The sequence below is a fragment of the Dictyostelium purpureum genome (assembly GCF_000190715.1).
Source record: "Dictyostelium purpureum unplaced genomic scaffold DICPUscaffold_618, whole genome shotgun sequence".
Classification (NCBI taxonomy): Eukaryota; Evosea; class Eumycetozoa; order Dictyosteliales; family Dictyosteliaceae; genus Dictyostelium; species Dictyostelium purpureum.
In genome coordinates, this window is record NW_003519952.1 from 1 (window position 1) to 11,368 (window position 11,368).

Consider the following 11,368-nt stretch of genomic DNA (forward strand, 5'->3'; position numbering starts at 1 on the left):
ATAGTAATAATAGTTTTAATTCTACAACTCACACACATGTTGACCAAATAAAAAGCAAATTTAATCAAATACCAAACAATAATAATAATAATAATAATAACAGTAATAATAAAATACCAGGTTCACCAAAAAGATTAAGTAGAACATTTAGTACAGTAAATAATAATAATAATAGTAATATATCAGAGAGAGTAAAATTTTTTCAACAAAAGGATGAGGAAGTAAAACAGCAATCCTCACCAATATCTAGTTCAAGACATAGTAGAAAATTAAGTGTAAATAGTGATTCTGATAGTGGTAGTAATAGTGGAAGTTTTAATAAAAGCTTCTCAAGTCAAAAACCTCTTATAAATTCAAATTTAAATAAGCCCATCCAACAACCTCACAAACCAATCCCCCAAACAATAAATAAAAATATACCACAACAAAACGAAAATTTCCAAACCAATGGGCCCAAAAGATCCTCTAGACCATTACCAACACCACCAATCTCAAGAAGCACGAGTGTAGAGAGTAATCTTAGTAATATGAGCACCACAAGTGGTCCTAAAGAAATGCCACCACCCCCACCCCCAATTGTAAATGAAACTCAAAATGAAACCAATGTATATAATAACAATTCAAATCAACAAGAATCTCAACAACAACCAATAAATGTACAGCAACAAGTAGAATATTCAGATAATAACTATTTACATAAAGATGATTTTTCAAATGAAGATTATAACCAACAACAAATTTGTATAGAAAATTTAACAATGACCAATTATGATGGTAATGATCAACAGTATCAAGAGAGTATTGATGGAAGTAATGATTACTCCCAAGCAAACTATCAAGAGTTTGAAAACATCGATTTTAAATCTTTTAAAAAGAGACCAATGGATCTAGACACTGAGACCGTTTTAAATGCGATTGAAGCTTTAGAAGAATACCATAGATCACCAAATCCAGAAGAATATGAAGATTATGAAAATGACAATGAAAATGGTGACTTAATAGATGTTTCATTGCTTAATGATGTAAATAGTGCCAATACCACTGCCACAAATACAAATGGGAACTGCAGCAGTAGAAGCAGCATTGAAAGTAACCATTCCACATCTACATCTGCCTCTGCTTCATCAGCTTCACAAATTAATCATAGTCAAAATAAAATTCCAATTTCTGCATCATCCTCATCCTCATCTTCATCTCTAACATCGAGCAACAATAAACCACCAACTCAGCCAAGATCACATCCTGTTGCAAATAGCCAAGGTACATATATTCATAGATCGACATCATCTACATCCTCTATTTCCTCAACATCAAGTGATAACGAAGCAACCCAGAAAAAAATTTTAGACGAGATATTATCAACAGAAGAAGATTATTTAAGAGATTTAGACTTTATTATTAATGATATGGTCGAACCATTATCTTTAAAAGGAATAGATAAACCAACATTAATGGGTGTTTTTTCAAATATAGAAATAATTCGTAATGTTAGCAAAACCATTGTTGATGATTTAAAATCAAATACATTAAATTTACATAATTTTATTTTAGTATTTAAAAAAATGGTAAATATATCTTTAGTTACCAAATATAATCTCGGAAAAAAAAAGATAATATACTAATATTAATTTTAATTATAGAGTGCATTCTTTAAAATGTATTCACAATACTGTACACATCACCCCAAATCTATTCAAAATATTAACGATTTGGTTAAAAACAATTCAACATTTTCGCAATTTAAAAATGAAATAGCAAGCAATCCCAACTCAAGAGGTCTATCATTGTTGGATTATTTAATTAAACCCATTCAACGTATTTGTAAATATCCTTTATTATTTAATGAATTAATTAGAACTACTCTAAAGGATGATAAAGATTATGAAATATTACAAGAAGTTCATGGTAAACTTGTAGAGGTCGCCGAATTTGTAAATCAATGCCAACATACAAAAGAGAATAATGATAGATTATTAGAAATCCAAAATATGATAGAAGGAGCCCCTTTTACAATTTTAGAATCAACAAGAAAGATATTAAAAGAGAGTTGGGTTAGAATTAAAGAAGGAAAGAGTGATGACTCTCACAGTCGATATGTATTATTGTTCAATGATAATATAATGTTTACAAAAAACTCATCCTTCACAAAGAAATATCAATTTTCATTCTGCTTACCATATCACTCAACTAAAATACAAACCTCTGTTAAACCATTATCTCTACTTCTCTCTGGCACCAACTCTGATAATATCAATATATCAATCGAAATGATATTCCAAGAACAACAAGAAAAAGATGAAGTATATCAATTACTTTTAGATTTAATCGAAAAGGGTAAAAGAACTTTAGAAACACTTAAAAGTCGTAGCTCAGTTTTAATACCAAAAAATTTATCTGCCAATACAAGTCCAATTTTAAAATCAACAGTTTCATCAAATAATATAAAATCTGGTGGTTCTTTAGGTAAATCATCAGGCTCAAATATCTTAACCTCACCACCATTCATTTCAAAACTAAATCAACAACAACAACAAAATCAAAGCCATCAGGCATTAGTCAATCTTTCAAAAATAATGATGGAAGAGGACGCAAAAAAAAGAAGAACTGTTTTAAATCCAATTGGAGATAAAAATAATAATTTAAAATAATAATTTTAATTTATTAAATAAATAATTTTTTTTATTAAATTAATATAATTAGTTGGAGGAAAAAAAGAAAACGATTAATTTAAAAAAATAATAGAATAAAAAAAAATAACAATTTTTTATTTTAAGTATTATTTTTATTATTTTATTGTTTTTTATGTTTTTTTCAACTGTTATATTAAATTTATATTTATTTATTTACTTTTTTATAAAAAATAATACCAATTTTTAAAAACAATATATCTATTTATTTTTCTGTTATTTATAAATAAAAAAAAATTATATTATTATTAAAATAAGCAATACTCTATTTTTGGATACGATATTTAAATAGAAAAAATGATTATTTGTACTATTTATAGAGTTTACAAATGGTTATTTAATGTTTTTTTGTAAACCACTTTCTTTTTTTAAAAAAAATTTTAAAATGATAACAATACCACCAGTTTGTTTTTTTAATTTTTTTAAATTGTTTTGTTTCTTTTATAAATATAATCATAATTATTATCTATTATTTTATATTAAATTGATCATGGTTTGAACAATTTTTAATAAATTTTTTTAAAATTCTAATTTTAAGATAAATTATTAATTTAAAATATTATAATCTTATTTCTATTTTTTTATTTAAACAAATTATTTTTTTTATTTTTATATTTTCCTATATATATGTTTTTATTCATTTAGTTATAAAAAGAAATAAATATATTTTAGTACCCCCACTCTAAAATTTTTTTAATTTAATTTTTATTTAATTTTATTTTATTTTATTTTTTTTTTTCAATATTACAAAAAATGAAATTAAAAACATTTTTTATTTTTTTAATTTATTTCATTTACTATTGCAGAGCTATAAAAATGAATACACAAGGTAAGAGATAAATTAATAAAACTATAAAACTATCACAAAATATTAAAATCTAATCTTTAATTTTTAAAAAAAAAAAAAAAAATATTATAGATTTCAATTTTAAATGGGATATTAATCATATAATTGATAAAACAAGATTTTCAGAAGAAAATGAAAAACCAATACAACTTTCAAACAATGACTTAACAGCATCAAGACACGAAAGAGCTCAAGGTGATGATTACCCTCCAGTAAGAATTTTTTCAAACAATTTTATATCTTTAGATTATCTAATGAAGAATCATTTTGCTCAATGGTCGATTCATATAGACTCTACCCATGGTTTCATCGAAGTGGGTATTATAGAGCCCTCATCCCAATCTACTTTTTTTATTAAAGGTTTTAAAAACGAAGCTCAGCATGAAACTGCAAAGGATATTAAAACCTTTGAATTTGGTGAGACCTATACAACTGGTGATACTATCAAAATCAAATTAGAACTAAACCCAACAACATCAACCTCACAATCAAAAACTATCTCCCTATATCTATTTAAAAATGATAAATCATTGGGCCTTCCCTTTAAAGATATTCAAATAGACGAAAATACCAAACTTTACCCAATGGCAGGATTAAATGATGATGGTGATAAAATTTCAATTGTCAGATAAACAATAGTAATAAATAATAAATAAAAAATATAAATTTGTTTTTATTGTTTTTAATTTTAATATACAAAATAGCTTATTATTTTTTTTAATTATTAGCTTCGATTTGAGGGAAACCTTTAAACAATAGCTTAATATCGTTAACAGATAATTTATAGTTTTTGAGTGGTTGGCTTGGGTCGTAATCATCTGAAAATATAGCCTCTGCAAGTTCCTCTTTTGATTCTTGTAATTGTAAAATTCTAATTTCGATAGATTCTTCCATTATATAATTTTTAACGTAAACCTCTTTCTTTTGCCCCATTCTATGTACACGACCAATAGCCTGTTTAATATAAAAATTAGTAAATATATTTAATTGTAACAAAAAAATAAAAAAAGAACTTACTTGATTTTGTAAAGCAATGTTCCACCAAGGATCCATCAAATAAACTCTATTGGCACGAGTAAGATTAAGACCCACACCACCACATCTAAGACCCATTAGCATAACTCTTGGTCCATCATCTTGATTAAAAGCTTGTAATACACGATCCCTTTGAACCGAAGTCAATGTACCATCAAATCTGCTGTAATGAATATTTTTTTTCCAACCATTTTCAATAAAAATATTTTCTATTAATGAAAGCATTGATGTCCATTGTGAAAAAACAATACACTTTTCATCTTCCTTTTCTTTATCATTCAACATATCTGTATGTAAATCTTGAATCAACTGTTTAATTTTTGTTGAAAATAATCTATCCTTTCTTAATAATTTTCTTTTCTGATTTTCTCTTTCTCTCTGGTGAATGAGTTCGCCAAATCTTTTATTGACATCAATTTGAAACTCTCTTTCATTTATCTCCTCTTCAAAGCCCATATCCAATAAATCGCTATGATTTCCTTTATTTGCTGATGCTGTTGTGGTGGTTGTAGTGGTTGTTGTTTTCTTTTCATCTTTAATTTCCAATTCATCTTTAATATCTAGCTCATCTTTGATTGGCAAGGTAATATCATCATCGGTAGGCTCTGTATTTTTTCCTTCAAGAATTAATTGAGCATTACACTGGGTGCATTTACCATCTCCACTTTTAATTTGTTCTTCCATACAGTCCAAGCAGAATAAATGGTCACAATGATTATAAATTGGATTTGTTGCAATATCAAAGCAGATGCCACAACTATCAGACTCCTCTTTCTTGGCTCTAATTAATAAGAAATGGTCACAACACTGTCTTAATCTTAAAAGCAAAGCCAAAACACATGCATAATTCTTTAAAATACCACCACGACGCTGTTGGATTTTTTTTAACAACTGTTCTGATGTTGTAAATAAAACTGCATAATCTTCCTTTTCATACTCATCAAACTCCAAGTAAGCAGTGGAGTAATGTTTCTGTGGTAATTTGGTTTCTTTAGCTTCATCCTTGGTTCTACGTAATAAAATTGGATTTAACACTTGCTTTAATAATGTGATGTTCTTTGGCTTATCTACTAATCTTCTCCAGGTTCTCATATTTTCAGCAATTGGGAAAACATTTAAAAAGTTTAACATTGGGAACATTTCTTCTAAATAATTTTGAACTATAAAAAAAGGTGTTAATATATTTACAATAGCAACAATAACAATAATATTTAATATTTTACATACCTGGAGTACCGGTTAAACACCAACGATGAATTGAATCAATATTTTGTAAACCTTTAAAAATTAAGGTTTTGGCTCTACAGACTTGAGACTCGTCAACAATAACACGCCACCAATGAATTGACCACAATGGTGGTACACTAATACCCGAATTTCCGTTTTGGACTTCCTTTTCATATTTCTTCCATTCTAAACCAAAACTACCATGTGTGGTAATGACAATATCTACTAAACTTAAATCTAAACCAACCAATTTCTTTTTTCTATTTGGACCCCAATAATCCAGAATGCTAAGCTGATTATAGTGTTCTGGTTTTAAATGCTTTTTAAACTCGCTCTTCCATTGACTGCATAAGGTTGCAGGGCAAATGATTAATGTTGTCCTTGGTTTTGTAAAGGTTTTACCTTTTCTGAGCTGTGTATTTCTATTTTCTAACTCTTCACGGATATCTCCATAAGCATCTCTATGCTGACGTGATGGATTGAATATAGGATGATTTTGCATGATTAAGGCAATTGACATAACAGTTTTACCTAAACCCATTTCGTCACAGAGTAAACCACCTGCGATTTTATGTCTACTAGTTGGACTCTTTAAGCTAATCTTATCACAAACATAATTATAATAGAAATCTATGCCCTCAGCAGTTTTATAGATTCTCCAATTTTCATAAATAGCGTCACTGTAGGTAACTGATGGCTTTTGCTCTCTTGAAAACATCCACCAAAGACCTTCACGTTGGTGCTCCTGCAATAAACTTTTAAATGAAGAAGGTGTATCCATTTGTAAAAGATTCTTTTTAACAAAACCATCCCTAGTTGTAATTGCTTGATTAGATGTTTGACGCGCTGAATCTGGTAAAGAAACTCCAACAGAAACCGGACCCTGTAATAGGGTATCCAAAAACTTTATTAAAGAGCCAAAGTAAAAATCCAAATATCTATCATCACCAATATTTGGACGAATATGGTCACCTTTAGTAATATGTGATTTACGAGTAAGATAAAAATCGACACTGCAATAACCTTCGAGCACTCTACCATCATATCCAGTTAATACAGCTGTACCAGCCAATTTAAGATAACCTTTTCGCATTAAATCCTTAGTAAGTGGAGTGAAAAAAAGAGATCCAACAACAAGACTTAAATAGCCAACCTTTCTTTTTGATTCTATTGAATAGGCTGAGAATGTAGTTGTTGACACTGAGAAATCACGCTCATTCTTGTCAATATCAAAAAATAATCTTTCACCATCTATCAATTTGTTACCTTGTATAGCCAATGGACATTTTTCAAGAGTTTTTAAATATAATAACCAATCTTCTGAATCTTTACTGATGGAATCATTTGTGATAACACGATTATCAATATCCCTATACCACTCGACTGATTTGGTCCCATTACTATCAACTTGAATAATATCATCAAAGTTATCTGTAAAACTTTGATTTGTTCCTTTTCCAAAATTAATAATACGTCTTCCGTCTAATAAATCTATTGATTGATCTTCATATCCCATTAAAGCCTCTTCACTATCATCATCAACGCCCAAACTGCTGTTGCTGTTGTTGTTGTTGTTATTTGTATCATTTGTAGATATTAAACCCTTGGCCCTAAGATCCGATGGTTGACTATTCTTAAAAACTTCATCCATGAATGATGGTATGTTAAATATATCATCCTCGTCATCATCAAGAACAATTGTACTTTCTCTTTTTAATATTGGTGTTGGGGGTACTTGAGGTCCTATGGCACCCAAAGATAAATTTAAATCTTCAATATCATCGCTGCTATTTGAAAACTCACTTGAAAAACTGATATTTAACTCGCTCCTGGCTTCTAAAAATTTTATAATGTCATCAATGAAATCATCATTATCCAGAGGCCCTGATTTCACAAATGATGGAACGGCACATTTGTATGGTATTTCGTATTTAACTAAATAATCTCTTGAAAGCTCGATTGCTTTAATAAAATTGTCATTACTTTTACTCTTAAGTGTTGATTTACTTTGCTGGGGTATATCTCCAATGCCAATACCTAAAATTCTATTTAATACCTTGTCCCATTCATAATCACTAATGGTTTTACCTAAGATTTCTAAATCTTCTTTTGTAATTAATTTTTTTGTTTTTGTTGCGGTAGTGGCAGTTGTAGTTGTAGTGGTGGTATTTTCTGCTTTGACCTCATCCTTTATTAGTGCGCCATCTATTGATTGATCTTGTTCGATTTGGGGCTGTTGTGCCTCATCTATTAATTCTTTTGATTTTTCTTCCTTAATGGTTTGCTCTTTTTTAACCTCTATCATTTTGTCCTGCTCTATTTGTACCTCCTCTTTAATTATAACTATTTCTTTTACACCTGGCTTTCTTCCTCTTTTTTTCTTTACAGCCTGCTCTGGCTGTAACGGTGGAGATTGGGTTTGCTCTATTTCCTCTTTAACATTTTGAATCTTTACTCTTCGTCTAGTTGAAATTGGTATAAGTGGTAGTGATGGAAATGCAGATATTGGAGATGATTGTGGTGGAGGAGTTTCAACTAAAGTTGTTGTGGTCGAGGTGGTTTGATTTGATGAATTAAAAGATGGTTGTATCGGTGGGGAATCTGATTCAATTAAAACCATTGGTGAATCTAAAGAACCATTACTGTTTTCATTTTGTGTCTCTTCATTATACTCTTTTAATCTTTTTGATCTTGCAGGCTGTTTAGATACTTTTGTTTTCTTTATTATTGCTTTTGTTGGTTTACTTATTAACATATCATTGTTTATGTTGATATTATTGTCATGATTATTATCATCATTATCATTATCATTATTACTATTTTCAGTTATAATAGGAGAACCGGTTTTAAAATTGAAATTGAATCTATTAATTCTTTTTCTTTTGGTAATGGGTGAATTCACACCGTTACCATTTTGTTCCATTTATTATAACTACAATTTATTTAAATTATAATTTATTTAAATTATTACTATTGATTATAAATATAAAAAAATAAATGAGGTTATGGTTGATTATTAAATTTTATTTTAGAAAACTAAAAACATCATAAATAGAGATTATGTTTTGTATAATTTTTTTAAAAAAAAAAAAAAATAGCAACTGATGTTTTGAACAAAATAAAATAAAAAATAAATTTTAAAAAAATAAAAATAAATTTTAAAACTAAAATTTTAATTTTTTTTTTTTTTAAATTTAATTTTTTTTTATTTTAAATATTTTCCAAGTAAAATTTCCATTTGTGTGTGTTTTATTCATCCGCATCAAAATTAAAATCCTCATTTCTAAAATAGAAATAAAATAAATTAAATTTATATGTAATAATTAATCAATATTATCTTTTTTAAAAAAATAAATGTATAAAAATAAGATATAAAAAAAAAATTTAAGAAAATTTTAAAAAAAAAAAAAAAATCAATTTCTTATAATATCTTTTAATAATTATTTAAAGAATGATGTGTGATTATAAAACAACTTACACAATACCAAAAATAAAATGAAAAATTAAAAAAAAAAAAAAAAGTTTTTTGTACAATACAACGATACTCCTTGGAAAAGTTGTTGAACAGTATTAAGAAATCTTTTTTTTAATTTCGGTGGAAATAATATTATTTTAATATAAATAATAAAAAACTTTCTGTTTTTATTTTTCTTTTGTGATATTATATTAAAGGGCAACGTGTTTCCTAAATTTGTTTTTTTTTTTTATTTTTTATTTTTTTTTATACCAAATTATCAGGTAAAAATTGGTGGTTAAAGCGTTGTTGTAGGAAAAAACAAAAAAATCTAACAATTTTAGAAAGACCGAAAAAAATTTTCCAACTACCTTTTCTCAAAGTTTTTATTTTATTTAATTTTTTTTTATTTTTTTTTATAATTTTTAAAAATTATTTTTTAGATTTTTAAAATTTTTTTTTTTTTTTTCCTATTGATTTATATAATTAAATATTATAACATATACATTAAAAATGAATAAATTATTTATTTTATTAATCGTTTTATCTTTTGCTTCAGTCATTTTATGTCAAATCAGTGGTAAGTTTTTAAAATTTTAAAAATGGGTTTATATATAGAATAATTATAAAAAAAAAAAAAAAAAAAAAATATTAAAATAAAATTTTTCGAACCACTTTTTCATTTTTATTATTTTTTTATTTTTTTAAAATTCTATTTATAAACGAATATAACATATGGATGCAATATTTTATTAACATTAAATCTAAATTCTTTAGGTAGCAACTCAATAAACACCGGTTCATCATACTCTGGTTCAGGTTCAGGCAGTGGTTCAGGTAACTCAACTGGTTCAGTTTCAGGCTCAGGTTCAGGCTCAGGCTCAGGTGGTATCGTCTCAGGTTCAGGTTCAGGTAACTCAACCAGCTCCGGTTCAGTTTCAGGTTCAGTTTCTGGTTCAGGATCAGGTAACTCAACTGGTTCAGTTTCTGGTTCAGTTTCAGGTTCTGGTTCAGGTTCTGGTTCAGGTTCAGGTTCTGGTTCAAGCAACTCAACTGCTTCAGGCTCAGGCTCAGGTTCAGGTTCAGGCAGTGGTTCAGGATCAGGTTCAGGTTCAGGTTCAGGCAGTGGTTCATCAACTGGTTCATCAAACAGTGGTTCAGCTTCAGGCTCAGGTAGCTCAACTGGTTCATCAAACAGTGGTTCATCAAACTCACAATCATCAAACAGTGGTTCATCAAACTCACAATCATCAAACAGCGGTTCATCAAACTCACAATCATCAAACAGCGGTTCATCAAACTCACAATCATCAAACAGTGGTTCATCAAACTCACAATCATCTGATTCATCAATCACTGGTGCCATCACTGGTTCATCAAACTCAAACTCAAACTCAACTGATTCATCAGACTCTAAATCAATCAACACTGGTTCATCATACAGCGGTTCCGCCTCAGGTTCATCAGGTACTGGTGCTGCTTCAGGTTCAGGCTCAGGCTCAGGCTCAGGTTCAGGTTCAGGCAGCGGTCGTGCTTACGTTCGTATCAACTAAGCGATCTAAAACCAATATCGATTCATTATATATACACAATACCCAAGTACTGTGATATTATAAATATATAAAAATATATGTATAAAAAATTATATATAAACTTAAAAACCATAAAAAAACTCCCCCATTTTTATTATAAACAATATAAATAATACTCTGTTTATGTTGAACGATGTATAAATTTTCTTTTTAATATAATATATAATATAATAAAATAAAATTTTTAAACCAAAAAAAAAAAAAAGAAAATAATTTTTTTCGGACCACTTTTATTATTATTTTTTTGATTTGTTAATTTCATATTTATTTTCATATTTAATTTAATTTCATTTCATTTTTTTTTTTTAATTTTTTTTTTTTATTATTTCAAATCAATTTTTTATAAAACTAAAATAATTTTTTGACAATATCTTTTAAATTATAAGCGCATTCAAATTAAAACTAAAGTTTTTTATATATTTTATATATTATTTTTTTTTTTTTATTAATTTTTTTTCTAAGTTTTATGACTCTCAAAAAAAGATTTATTCTAATATTTTTAGATATTGAGAAAATAAAAAGAAGA

The 11,368-nt window shown here is 27.5% G+C and overlaps 4 protein-coding genes across 4 annotated transcripts; 3 read left to right on the forward strand and 1 right to left on the reverse strand.

The window, feature by feature from the left end:
• Positions 1-120: 120 nt before the first annotated feature.
• On the forward strand, positions 121-2,648 carry DICPUDRAFT_85191 (uncharacterized protein; the record flags this gene model as incomplete). The annotated part of the gene is made up of 2 exons (XM_003294692.1): positions 121-1,565; positions 1,641-2,648. Coding segments are annotated over 2 exons (2,451 nt in total), but the record flags the coding sequence as incomplete, so codon positions are not given.
• An 852-nt stretch (positions 2,649-3,500) lies between these two features.
• DICPUDRAFT_93277 (uncharacterized protein) lies at positions 3,501-4,224 on the forward strand (the record flags this gene model as incomplete). Its single annotated transcript, XM_003294693.1, has 2 exons — positions 3,501-3,516; positions 3,607-4,224. 2 exons carry the CDS (start codon positions 3,504-3,506, stop codon positions 4,164-4,166), a joined length of 573 nt encoding a protein of 190 aa, XP_003294741.1. The 3' UTR covers positions 4,167-4,224.
• A 27-nt stretch (positions 4,225-4,251) lies between these two features.
• Positions 4,252-8,719, reverse strand: DICPUDRAFT_100046 (uncharacterized protein; the record flags this gene model as incomplete). Its single annotated transcript, XM_003294695.1, has 3 exons — positions 4,252-4,488; positions 4,552-5,729; positions 5,797-8,719. The coding sequence occupies 3 exons, from the start codon at positions 8,717-8,719 to the stop codon at positions 4,252-4,254; spliced, it is 4,338 nt and encodes a 1,445-aa protein (XP_003294743.1).
• Positions 8,720-9,763: 1,044 nt separating this feature from the next.
• Positions 9,764-10,803, forward strand: DICPUDRAFT_85194 (uncharacterized protein; the record flags this gene model as incomplete). The annotated part of the gene is made up of 2 exons (XM_003294694.1): positions 9,764-9,830; positions 10,028-10,803. 2 exons carry the CDS (start codon positions 9,764-9,766, stop codon positions 10,801-10,803), a joined length of 843 nt encoding a protein of 280 aa, XP_003294742.1.
• Between the last annotated feature and the right edge of the window lie 565 nt (positions 10,804-11,368).